The 13,708-nt window shown below is 37.6% G+C and overlaps 1 protein-coding gene across 1 annotated transcript; it reads left to right on the forward strand.

The window, feature by feature from the left end:
- The first annotated feature begins 1,368 nt into the window (after positions 1–1,368).
- LOC143023171 (uncharacterized) lies at positions 1,369–13,460 on the forward strand. The gene is made up of 4 exons (XM_076181692.1): positions 1,369–1,490; positions 7,903–8,001; positions 8,216–8,338; positions 12,904–13,460. Exons 1-4 carry the CDS (start codon positions 1,430–1,432, stop codon positions 13,083–13,085), a joined length of 465 nt encoding a protein of 154 aa, XP_076037807.1. The 5' UTR covers positions 1,369–1,429; the 3' UTR covers positions 13,086–13,460.
- The last annotated feature ends 248 nt before the right edge of the window (positions 13,461–13,708 follow it).

The raw sequence follows: 13,708 nt of genomic DNA on the forward strand, positions 1-13,708 counted from the left end.
GGGATTGTTTGGAAATAATAAATTCCATGTGATGAAGGAACCTTTATTATAGTCAGCGCAACGAGAAGTGACCGCCAAGGCGGGGTTAGGAGATTTCCCGGTGTTGCCACATCTCCACAGATAACACGGCCCGCACGGCTCACACAGAATGCAGTGTGAGGGGGGCGGAGCCAGAGAATAAATGTAGGGCAACGTCGCTCTCCCTTGCACATATGCCATGTCTGACTCGAGGAAACGAAACCTTTGTATAGAAAACATTGCTTTGATTTTTACATCAGTGGTGGTGTGTGACAAAAAATTGGAATATAATTATATGTGGCGACATTATAAAAATATAAAATAAAATTATAGAATGAAATAAAATTACAAAATAATTATATGTGGCAACACAGGGGGACTCCCAGTGCTCCGCCCTAACGGCCATTTCTCAATGCAACGAGTATAGTACGACATTTCGTTTGTTTCAGGTTTATCAAGTTCTTGATAAAAGCTGTAATAACAAGAGAAACGTCGTTCTAAATAAAGGTTCCGTCATCACATGGAATTTATTTCGATAGATTTGTCAGCAACTGTCAATTTTATACATTTATGAAAATACCACAGATTTTTGTCATCAAAACAATTCATTTAAAAGATCGGTTAGAAAAATAAGTTCCCAACAAGCCATTGAGTAATGTAATGTGTTTGCAAATGGTCTTATTCTTTCGTGGGTGAGGGTTGTATTTTCTCTCTCTCTCTCTCTCTCTCTCTCTTATGGTTTGTGATAAAAGAAGGAACTATTTTAGTTTTAGCTTTTCCAGTTTTTATGAAGTTAGTGCACTCAACAGAAGACAGACTGAACGGCTATGCTACTGAGGAGACAAGATCGTAAGAATTGCGAGAAAAGAGAAAGATTTCCTCCTTCAAAGTTGGGCTTCCCCCGACTAGCTATCAAAGATTTTCCAAGAAATCCAGCTACCAACGTCAAAGTCGACGCCCACAAAGATCTTAGACAAAAATCAAACAATATACTAAATAAAAAATTCAGTATCTAGGCATATAATTTAAGTTTTGCCCAGAGAGTTTATGTACACATTGTTATAAATAAAATGTCGACAAGATACCTGTTTCCTACTATCCTCCACCTAAGATGACGTCCGGGACAGCGGTGTCTGTCACAAGTACGACAATGCTCATTACAAAAATATTTTTCCTTTGCCGAACTCGTACAAAGGCGTAAATGTTTATAAACCGGCGTTGTGACATTGGTATTTACTATTCTATTCTACTATATCAAAACAGATTCATAAGTCTGAAATAATGTTTTTGGAATTATTAAATAGAAAACGAGCTGGCAAGAGGTATCTGGCGATCTACGACGTGTCGTTCTTATATTCGAAGAAACAGTTACATGTACCCAATCGAGCTTTCGGATAGCTAGCTTGCCAGGATGCAGGTCTCTCTCGTAATTACGTTGGCTTGGGCATTGTGTTGCGCTGCCAATACCTCACGTAAGTAAAATCCAATAATCATACGATTTTAACAAAAAAGTTAGTATTCTAATTTTAAACCTGAAAGGGGAAGGGGAATATTACATCTCGCCTTGCATGGGTGCATGTAGGGTAGTGTATATTCCCATTGGCAGTTAATAATTCGAGTATGTTCATAAGGTTATTTGTTTAAAAAATGCCCTCTCTCGTCGACCAGCAATAGAATGTTCGTTCTTCGTGGACAAAACGAAAAATTTTAACGTTCAGGTGGTGAGTTGCAGATCAAGGCGAGTGTTGCCGTCTCAAGATCTCTTGTTTTCACCTTTTTGTTCAGCGTTTTGTCTTTATTCCAAGAACAACGCCGTTTGGGGCAGTATGACTGAGAAGGTCAAGGGTGTGCAACCTTTTTTTTCCCAAAGGGAGGGCCACTAGTCTGATAAAGATAGATAATTAGTTTGTTACTGATTTTATTTAAATTGGGATCACAAAAATTCGAATTGTCCGAAACAAATGTATTTCCCTTACTATAAATGAGCAAATGAAAGGCTACCGTACCTTATCATTATAATGTACAAACATAAATAATTACTTAATATTGGTTAACTGGGATCATTAACACACTTACTATACAATACGTGAATCATACGTGTCAGACTCATAAACAGACAGCCAAGGATCACTCAATCTAACGATTAAAATTTTCAAGTAATATGTTATTTTCTGTTCTAATATAATTAAAATCTGTACCTTAGTGAACGAAATAGAAAAAAAAATATGGTGAAATTGGTACACAAGAATATGAATTTATTCAAACTTTCGGTGGGCTCTAGTTGGTAACTCACTCTCACTCTCTCTCTCTCTCTCTCTCTCTCTCTCTCTCTCTCTCTCTCTCTCTCTCTCTCTCTCTCTCTCTCTGTCTCTGAGGGCCGCACTATAGTTTATCTATTTTTAGGAGAAAGGGAGGGAGGGCCGCAATGAAAGCCTTTGAGGGGCTGGAGTAGGTGGTTATTACGAAGTGTTGTGTAAATTGGGCAGTCTAGTAGTAGGTGTGACAATATAAGGGGAGGTTTACATGAGCAAATGGAGTTTTATTATATATATATATATATATATATATATATATATATATATATATATATATATATATTAAGAAGTGTAGTAGTTCTTGCACTTCCTTAGAACTGCAGAGTTTGCATAATTATCTTCTCTTTGGTCTATGATCGGAAATAAATTTCCTATTTTATTTCCTCTTTCCATTCTCTATATATCTTTAGTCTTCTTTTATACTTCCTATGACCATTTTTCGTTATTTTTTCTTTCGTGTCCATATTTCTCAGCCCATGTGCTTTTACATAATATTCATTCATGTATTCTTCCACAAAGAAAAGAAAATTTACAACAGAACAAGGAAAAGGAAATCCATAAATTCTATCAAGGAGCAATTAATCTGTTTTTATTCCATAGCCCAAAAATCGACCTCCTTACAAGCTGTAGTTTAGTTAACCCATTAAACTCCGATGACAAGATGTCTTGTCATTTGGTCAAATAAAACAAAAAATCATAAAACACCAAAATGTTTGATCAAACACCAGAAAAATATGACGTCAGTCCTCGCTTCGCTGCGAGCGAAGCGAGGACTGACGTCATATTTTTCTGGTGTTTGATCAAACATTTTGGTGTTTTATGATTTTTTGTTTTATTTGACCAAATGACAAGACATCTTGTCATCGGAGTTTAATGGGTTAATAGTCCTGTTTTGTGTAGGAAGTACTGATGGGATGATAGAAATATTGACGTTTCCCGTTTTGCCACCAAGGATTTGATGTTGTCAGTGCTTTATCGTCATTTGTCGTACAGCACGTATTAATTGGTGAAAGCGGATATTTTTTTGATATAACGCATCTTGATCTTATTGGGAAAAAATAAATCGCTCCAGTTAGAGATAAAAAAAAAAGTTGCAAGGAATCACATTCATCCACTAATCAATCACTAGTCAACGGTCAATTTGAATATTCAAGTATATTTCAAAGTTGTTTTAGCTTCGTATGCTAAACACAAATGAGGTTCGCCTGTGTTCGATTGAGGGGAAATTTACTTCTGTGAATATAACCAAAGAAAGGATTGAAAAATGTATAGAAAGCCCAAAGTTTGAAACGCCAGGTCCTGACGGACATCGGCATCCAAGAATCTGGAGAGAAATAAAAAACTATATTATTGTTCCATTAGATTTTTTTAAGCCTATCATATTCGATATAGGTCATTGAGCTGAAATCTACAGTCTCTAAATTTGCTGACTATACAAAATTGTGTGAAAGTTAATGATAACTCGAATCAGTTAGATGTTCAACAAGATTTAGAGAAACTACAGCAATGAAATAAAGACAGACAGGTACAGCGGCGAGCCACAAAACTAATTCCAAATATCAGTAATAAATAATACGAAAACCATTTGATATATATGCACCTAACCAACCAACCCCCCCCAAAAAAAAAGAAGAAGAAAAAAAACGTAGACTCAGATGTAACTTAATATAGGTCTTTAAAATGGAAGTGAACATTAAGGGAGAGCGACTGGAGGAAGTGGATAGTTTTAGATACTTGGGTGCAAGTGTAGCAGGAAAAGGTGGAGTGAAGATGGAGGTAGAATGTAGATTGAGAGAAGCGAGTAAATGCCTTGGTGGTTTAAAGAGTGTAATGAGGAATAGACATTTGGGAATGGATGCGAAGAGGAGACTGTATGAAGGAGTGATTGTGCCAACAGCACTGTATGGGGCAGAAACGTGGAACATAAGAGAAGAAGAGAGAAGGAGTTTGAATGTGTTTGAGATGAGGTGTCTGAGAAGTATGGTGGGGGTTACTAGGCTAGATAGAGTGAGAAATGAGGAGGTGAGGAGGAGAACAGGGGTGAAAAAGGAGCTGGGAGATAGGGTTGATGAAAGAATATTAGGATGGTTTGGACACATGGAAAGAATGAGTGAAGAAAGACTAGTAAAAGAGGTATGGAAGGCAGATGTGTAGGGAGTGAACATGAGGGGACGTCCTAGGATGAGGTGGATGGATGGGGTGAAGGGGGCTTTGGGGAAGAGGGGAATGTCTGTTGAGGAAGGAAGGGAGAGGACGGAAGACAGAGGTGAGTGGAGAATGGTTGTATATGGATGATGTTGTGACTGCATGAGGAGGAATGGGCGGGGAAGTGGGGGTGGGGTAGTATGTGTGAGTAAATTTTGACGCAGCCCGAAAGGGATTTCTCCCCGTCCTCGCCTTATATGCAAAGGGGGACGGAGAGGGGGGGGGGTCGCCGATTAAATGAAGCGGCCTCGCTGTGGATGTACTGTGTCTTGCGACACTGCTTCTGACCCAGGGCGGTGGGCAGGGTGCAGGGATGACCCGTCATCCAGGAGGTGCTCAGATGAGAGGAAGGGTGGGAGGGGTGTGGAGTGTATTTAGGGATGAAATGGGTGGGAGTGTTTTTATGCCTTTCCCTTTTTGGCTACCTCCCTTGGAAGGGGGAAAAAGCCTTGGTATATGTATGTATGTATGTAAAATGTTAAAGAGTATTGACATCAAAAGTTATGAAATATTTTCATAGAATACGCATCAGACGAGAAGTAACGGCCTCAAGTTATCAGGACGTAGATTTAGATTGGAAGTGGGTACAAATAATTTCACCCACCGTGTAGTCAATGAATGGAATAAACTTCCTGCAGAGGTAGCGAAACGTAGCACGTCATAAAGTCTTAAGATTTAATTAGACAAAAAACTAGGCAGTATTATGTAATACTTGTCATTTGTTTGGTTCACTTCTTTATTAGTTTCTTCGTTTATCTACTCCTATCATCCAACCTAGTTATGGAACAAAACGTTTCCTGTCCGTATGCTTTCCCTTTATAATATTACATTTCTAAATATTTTGGGGGTAATCTGGAAAACGTAGATCAATGTTTTTGTAAAATGAAATAGATTATAGTCAACGAAAAAAAAGATATAAAAAGAGTAAGAATTGGGGTACACACAGGCAGATGTGCACACAGGCAGGGATGCACACAGGTGGAGGCAAATACAGACAGAAATACACATAGACATGTTGTTATATGTGGACACAGAAAACAAATGAGACTGTATTAGATATATCCGCTGGTGTGTGTGCGTGTGTGTGTGTGAGGGGTTCTGTAGAATGCACTGCCAAAAAAGTGCACTACTAAATACTCGATCGAAAAAGTGATGGGGGTAACCAGTGTCCCGGATACATAATTATTTGAGTCAATCAAGTGTCCAGGCCACATGCTAGGGCCATATGTCCGTCCTGGGAGAGTTTAAGGTGTTCGGCTGAGATATCCTGGGTAAAATGCCCATGTTGATCAAATACCAGGTCAAATGTCCAGGTTTAAACACCGTGGGCCAAATGTTTATACATCCTGGATCTAATATCCAGGTTGTTCAAATACCTTTGGTATAACACCGTGGGTCAAATGCCCTGATTCAAATGCAACTGAATACCGTGGGTATTTAAATATAGTGAACCAAATGTCCTGGGTTAAATACCGTGGACCAAAGACCCAGGTTCAAATACCCTGGGGGTTAAATACATTGTGTAAAAATGTCCAGGTTCAAATACCATAGGGGGTTAAACACGGTGAATCAAATGTCCAGGTTCAAATACAATGGCGAAATATTGTGGGCCAAACGCCCCGGGACCAATGTCCTTAGTCAAATTCCCTTGGTTACATACCACGGGTTGAATACCGTGGGTCAAATGTTTGGGTTCAAATATGTCCATCTATCTATATACAAAGTGCCTCTTCCCCCTTATAAGGGAGGTAGCTAGTCGAGGCACGAATCTACTCCCATCCACCACCTATAGATGAAGGATCATCCCTATTTATTTACTATTGCCCGGGTCAGAAGCAATGCAACAAGGCACAGGAGCACATCCAGAGCAGGGCTGTTTCACTTACTCTCCCTCCACGTCCCCTCATGTGGAGAACAGAAAAGACTTGGGAAATCCCTTCGGGCTGGGTCAGAATAACATCAATACACAACTACTCTCCATTCACACCTACCCCCTACCTTCTCCCTTTTCTGCTGAACAGACATTTCCCTCTTGCTCAGAGCCCCTACCATTCATCCATCCCATTCTCGGTCCCCCCCCCCCTCAGGTTCGCTTCTTCCCCATCTGCCTCTTAAATTCAGTCTCCGCCCCATAGTGTCGTAGGCACAATCACGTCTTCATATACCAGCACACCTATTTCTTATGACAGTTTTCAACCCACCAAGACTTTTAATTGTTTCTCTCATTTTGCAGATTACCTCTACCTCCTTTCCTCCATTTCCTGTCACATGCCACCACAAATATTTGAATCTATCCACTTCCTTCAGCTGCTCTCCTTTAAGACTTACTTCCAACTCGCTGTCATTCTTTCCCCCTTGTACATCTTATCAACTTACTTTTACCCACAGTTACCTTAAAACTTATCCTATTACATACCTTCCCAAACTCCGTCAATACCTGCCTTAATCCCTCCCCCGACCCTGCCCCGCGTGCAGCGCCGTCCGCAAATCTCAACTGGGTCACCCCCCACTTCCTTTCATTGTCTTTAACCATTTCCAATCCCCTCCCTGCCCATCACCCTCGAATTGACCTCTCATGCCACTGTCTATCCACGTTCAAATTGAACAGCCACGGCAACATCACACAACACTGACGCGGACCGTCCTTCACTTCAAATAGCTTGCTCTTCAATTTCCAATCCCAACACAAGTACTATAACCCTCGTACAAACTCTTGGCAGCCTTTAACAGCATTCCCCCAATGTCATATATCTGCAATACCTCCCACAAATTCTTATCTGCCCTGTCACAAGCACTCTCCAAACCCATAAAGGTCCCCCATTTTTTATTTTATTTGCTAAAGTCTTTCACACGTCTGTCTTACTACAAAGATCTGATTCACGCATCCTCTACTTTTCCTAAATCCACACTGATCTTCGCCTTTGTTCTTCTCCTAAGCCTCTCAATTAGAACCCTCCAACTACATTCGCCAAATTGATTCCCCTAAAAATACTACCATCACATTTGTCACCTTTTAATTTGTTAAGTGTAACTACACCAACGCTCATCCAGTCCCCCGGGAGGGACACTACCCTCCCTTAGACACGCATTAAACAAACCTCAACGATCAGTTCACTCTAACTGTACCTCCCTCCTTCAGACAATGCGCGTCACACTCATCCAACCCCGGTGCCTTACCAGTTCTCATAATTTTCAAAGCTCATTGTCCTTCATCTTTTCCTATATCTCTTTTATTGTTCTCTCCTATCGCCGTTGAAATACCGTTGGTCAAATGTCAAGGTTCAAATATTCTAGGTTAAATACAATGGGTCAAATGTTCATATTCCTGGTGTCTCTCATTCGTAACATCTCTTGTTTCTTCTAGTCTATCGACAGTGTGAGGGCGATGGAGAATGGCAAGATAATTGCAATTGGTGTAGCTGTAAGGGCGGGAGGCGATCCTGTACAAGGAGATTGTGTACTGGTAGGTACTGGTTTTTACTGGTTAGTTCTTGTTAATACTGGTTTATAGTTGTATGGGTGGGTGCTTTGCGCCCAAATGTAGTGTATATGTTTTGGGTCCGGTCTCTTGCCATTTTTGTCTCGGACCACGGGTTGGACTTGTGAGAGCTCATGCAGACTGATACTGTGTGTGTGTTTGTGTACACACCCAATGGCCCCCCTTTCTTCCCCCACAGGTCCCCCAGAGCTTTCCCACCTGTGCCGTGGGAATGTGTCTTGGCAAATACGGTGGAACTGTAACTGGTGCAGTTGTGATCATGGATTCCCACAGTGCACGGACATAAGATGTGCCCACAGGGGTGAGTTATATATTTTTTCATTTCTTTTAGCAGATGTCCACTACCTTAAAGAAATTTATCCATATGATCTCTCACAGTTTCAGTAGTTGTTCATATACGGCTTTGTTCTTTTAGAATAAGTGCGATGCTTATGAAAACTACGTCGAGTGTTCAACGGCCAATTCATATTCGAAAAAGGAATAAAAACAAACGGGCAGCTCCACGTCACTGGGATAAGGCAAACGTGAATATTCGAGTCGTTTGATTGGCGCATTTTTATTACGTCATGCCGAGTGTTATTTGCAAATCGGAGTTATGACATTATATCGTCTATTTTTTCCATATAGATTTCTAATGATATTGTCAAAACATTAGATTTGTGTTTGTTTACTTTTTAATAATTTACTCATTTCATATATTTGTTTGTTTTCCACACTAGAACACTTAAATTTAAAGTGTAACCAGTTTGAAAATTAAAGGTGACTAATTTAACTGGAATATTTTTTAGTACTTACAAAAGTCAATTATATCTAAATGATTTGCCCCCCCCCATATATATATAATATATATGTACATTATATAGATATATATATATATATATATATATATTATATTTTTGTACATTATATATATATATATATATATATATATATATATACACATATGTGTGTGTATATATATATATATAGATATATGTATATATATATAGATATATGTATATATATATAGATATATGTATATATATATAGATATATGTATATATATACATATATGTATATATATGTATATATATAGATATATGTATATATATACATATATGTATATATATGTGTATATATATATATATATATATATATATATATATATATTCTAATAAGAACACGGGTACGTGTGTTCACTTATGCAAAGTAGACCACTTCGAAAAAGAAACTAACGAAGCAGAGAGCTTTTGTATATTACAACTTTAGTGCAAAAACTACATAGTTATAGAAATGCCGAATTTTCGGGAATAGATATTACCATTGAATTGAAACTTACAATCTTTAACACATACCTTAACCCATTAAACTCCGATGACAAGATGTCTTGTCATTTGGTCAAATAAAACAAAAATCATAAAACACCAAAATGTTTGATGATCAAACAGCACCGCTAGACCTATTGGTTCGTCAACTAGTTCTGCTTCTCTTACAAGCTTTCCAAATGACTAGCTACTATGGGTTAATTAGTTCAATTAGACCTATTGGTACAATCTCTGCTTCTCATGTTACAAACACTTCTGCTTTTATAGACAAACTCCATGATATTAAACCAAATTATAAGTTTACATCGGTTAGTTTTGATATAGTTTATTCACGAAAGTTCCCATAAATGATTTATTATTTTACCTTTAAGATGAACTTAATAAACATGTTCTTCCATTGCCATTATCTACATTGATTGAACTAATTAAGGTATGTGTTGAAAATTGTAAGTTTCAATTCAACGGTAATTTCTATTCCCAAAAATTCGGCATGAGTATGGGAAACCCTTTATCCCCAGTTTTAAGTAGTTTATACATGGAATTTTTCGAAACTAAAATATTACACAAAATCTTCCCCCTAACATCCCTTGGCTTAGGTATATTGATGACATTTTATGTCTTTTACCAGAAGATAAAAATGTCCATGATTTTTAAACTAAATTAGATACCCTTGTTTATTCTATTAAATTGAGAAAAATTGTACCTTACCTTTCTTAGATTGCACTATCCTACGTCATGACAATAGCCTTAAATTTAAAGTATATCGTAAACCAACCAATGTAAGCTCATATATCCATTATTATCATTCTCATCCAAATAATATTAAACGTTCAGTTTTTTCTTCAATGTTTCTAAGAGCTTTTCGTATTTGTAGTCCTGAATTTATTGATGACGAAATCAGAAATGTTTTTAACATTGGACTAGAATTAAAATACCTTAAGCAAATCCTTAATATTGCTTACAATTTTGCAAGGAAATCATTTTTAACTCTTCAGCCTAAATCACCTTTTACTTATCATAATGTTTTAATTTTGCCATTTCAAGAAAAAAATTTAAGTGTCACAGAATTATTAAAAAGATTTAACGTAAAGGTAGTTTTTAAAAATGATAGTACAGTAAAACGTAAGTTCATCAACAATAGTATTAAAATTAAAAAAAGGATGCATTTATAAAATTCTTTGCAAAATGTGTAATCAATTTTACATAGGTCAAACTGCCAAACACTTAAACATTAGAATTGAACAACACAAGAAAAATGCTAGGGATGGCAATAGTTCTAGTGGAATATTCAAGCATATTGAATTGAATAATCATCCAGTTGATTGGGGGTAATGCCCAGGCAATCTATTATACCAACAACATAATAACAAGAAACTTAATAGAGTGTAGTTTGATCCATATCATCAGTGATCACAATACCAACCTACACAAGGGCTTATATAAACTTGATAATTTTATCTGTCAAGAAATAAGCAAAATAGTATCAGGTAAAATGTAACCCTGCGACTGTGACCTAATGTCGCCCTACCATCATTAGTGGACGCATTGACCCTTGCGACAGTGACCTGATGTCGCCCCACCATCATTTGTGTATTAACATTGACCTTCCCCCTTCCAGGGGGTAATTGTCCACTACCCTGATTCAAGCTGTCCTTGTTCCTTTTTCCATGTATATATAATCTATGCATTTCTATTACTATGTACTTTTTGCACTGAAGATGTAATATACGAAAGCGCTCTGCTTCGTTAGTTTCTTTTTCCAAGTGTTCTACTTTGCATATATATATATATATATATATATATATATTATATATATATTCATATATGTGTGTGTGTATATGTATATATATGTATATATACATATATATGTATATGTATATATACATATGTATATGTATATATATGTATATATATATATATATATATATATATATATAAATTAATTCCGACTGTCGTCCCCGGATTCGAACCGGGCTCATAAAATCACGGCACCATTGCCTTACCGACTGTGGTATCGAGCCTATAAATTTTCCAACCTGGAGGTTAATCTACGACAGTCGGAAATATATGATCGACATCACCGTCACTGGTGATTCTATTCAGGTATGACAGCGACGATAAGTCCATCAAGGAAACGTACCAGTCTAACCACTAGCTATAAGTTGGCCTGGTTCTCTGTAAGAATAAGCACGGACGGCAGTTAGCAGTCGACTTAGTTCCTCGGGAAGTAGATTAACTTTTAGGTTGGAGAATTTTATAGGGTCGATAGCACAGTCGGTAAGGCGATGGCGCTGTGATTTTACGAGCCCGGATCGAATCCGGGGACGACAGTCGGAACTATTTGAAATCACGTCGTCTGCCTTAAAGTTCTTGTCTGCTCCAGCCATTCTCGTAAAACCTACCCGCGGCGTCATCTGCTTCGCAGTGACGTCAGAGATTCTGTTCATTCTTCATGGATCGTCATTGCATTTTGATGAATAGTGATCGTGTCGAGTGCCGCAGGCTACTTAGTATCAACTTTTGGAATTATGAAAATGAAGAACCATTGAGGGAAATACATGATTGGAAAGAAAAGAATTGAGTCAGAGGATGATAATATATTAATAACATATAGAACTCAGAAAGGCAGGGGAGGAAAGCTTATGATAATCGTACAGAACATACACGCGGAGGTAAATGATGGCCTAGATTATCTTACAGTGATACTAAAGGATATTTTTAAGGCATTATGATGCAAAACAAATGATAAAGAGATATTGTTTACAAAGCTTGTGGCATCCAGGAGGTGTAGTGTGAACGTGATGCAAGATTATCTAGGAGCACACTACAAAAATATTAAAATCGTCACGTATATAACCCTTATTTTTTTGAGTACCTTAAGACAGCATTGCAGAACTAACATAAGACACAGGTAAGCACTAATGACACATCAATATGAAAACTTCTTCAGGAAGATATTTCGGCTCCAAATGATATCCCGTAATTATACGGTCTGCCCACACGTCTTGCCTGTTGTTAGAGATATTTAGGGAGTCGCGACTACTCTCAAAATAATCGTCTTTATTCGCTACAGAACGACATTGTTAATTGAGATGGCTTGCGGCCTTGGTATCCACCTTGACGTCATCAGAACTGATGGCAAGAGATAGATGGCGCTGTATCCTTTGTTTTAGAATAGAAATGAGCAGACGACAAACATTTTAGTTTCTCAAAAACTAGTCTTGAAATAAGACGTTTGTCTTAAACACATTTGTGCCTGGGCATGGTGATTACCCCTTTAATTAACCCATTAAACTCCGATGACAAGATGTCTTGTCATTTGGTCAAATAAAACAAAAAATTATAAAACACCAAAATGTTTGATCCAACACACACCAGAAAAATATGACGTCAGTCCTCCTCGCTTCGCTCGCCCGCGAGCGAAGCGAGGAGGACTGACGTCATATTTTTCTGGTGTTTGATCAAACATTTTGGTGTTTTATAATTTTTTGTTTTATTTGACCAAATGACAAGACATCTTGTCATCGGAGTTTAATGGGTTAAGTTATTGATTTATTTTCAGATGAAAGCTCACAGCCACTGCTCTGTCTTCAGGACCTTGTGCAAGGTCCTTGTGAAGCCTTGGCGTACAAGTGGGGGTTTAACATTAGAACCAGTCGTTGTGAAGAATTCGAATATGGTGGTTGCCAAGGCAACGAAAACAACTTTAAAACTCTTGACGAATGCGTGGAAGTCTGTGAGTGATCTTTCCCGAATGCTAAGGCAACGTGAATATATTTAAAGTGGAGCAAGAATGTATTTATTCTTACATTCATTTATGTATATTTTGTCTTTGATCATGTTTAATTTGGATTAACTATTAGTTTGTTGTGGTTTCTTGGTTTTTGTTTGTTTGTTAGTTAGTTACCTGTAAACATATCATTTGAATCTGAGTTATAAAGTAGAAATTTACATAAGAGAATAAAGTCCTATTGTTAGTATCAGTGTTACTGTTTTATTTTTCTATATTTTTTATTGTTGTTATTGTAGAGCATTTGTAGACAATCAATAAAAAAAAAGGAGAATAATTTTGTAATTATCCATGGTTGACATTTGGAAATAAAGTAAAAAATAAGATGAAATTATGATAGTTTGATTGGTTGCGCCTCCTTGATCAGAAGAAAGTGTCAACCAATGAATATGGAAAGTTGTTCATCGACACGATGAAGTCATCAGATTTCTCGCCGTCTTCTCCGTCTTCTCATCACAATAACATCCGGGAGTAGGATGCTGGACATTCCCAGCATGCAATAGTACGGCTTCCTCGCTGGGACGACGTCTGTTCTCTTTAGATAAAAAAAAAAGTAACAATAATATCATTAGTAATT

Source organism: Oratosquilla oratoria, unplaced genomic scaffold, assembly GCF_046742065.1.
Source record: "Oratosquilla oratoria isolate Oo_2021 unplaced genomic scaffold, ASM4674206v1 SCAFFOLD45, whole genome shotgun sequence".
Classification (NCBI taxonomy): Eukaryota; Metazoa; Arthropoda; class Malacostraca; order Stomatopoda; family Squillidae; genus Oratosquilla; species Oratosquilla oratoria.

Coding starts and splice junctions, on each gene's coding strand:
- LOC143023171 (XM_076181692.1), top strand. CDS start 1,430: ATGCAGGTCTCTCTCGTAATTACGTTGGCTTGGGCATTGTGTTGCGCT. Junction 8,002..8,215: donor TACAAGGAGATTGTGTACTG/GTAGGTACTGGT, acceptor CTTCCCCCACAG/GTCCCCCAGAGCTTTCCCAC. Junction 8,339..12,903: donor CATAAGATGTGCCCACAGGG/GTGAGTTATATA, acceptor ATTTATTTTCAG/ATGAAAGCTCACAGCCACTG.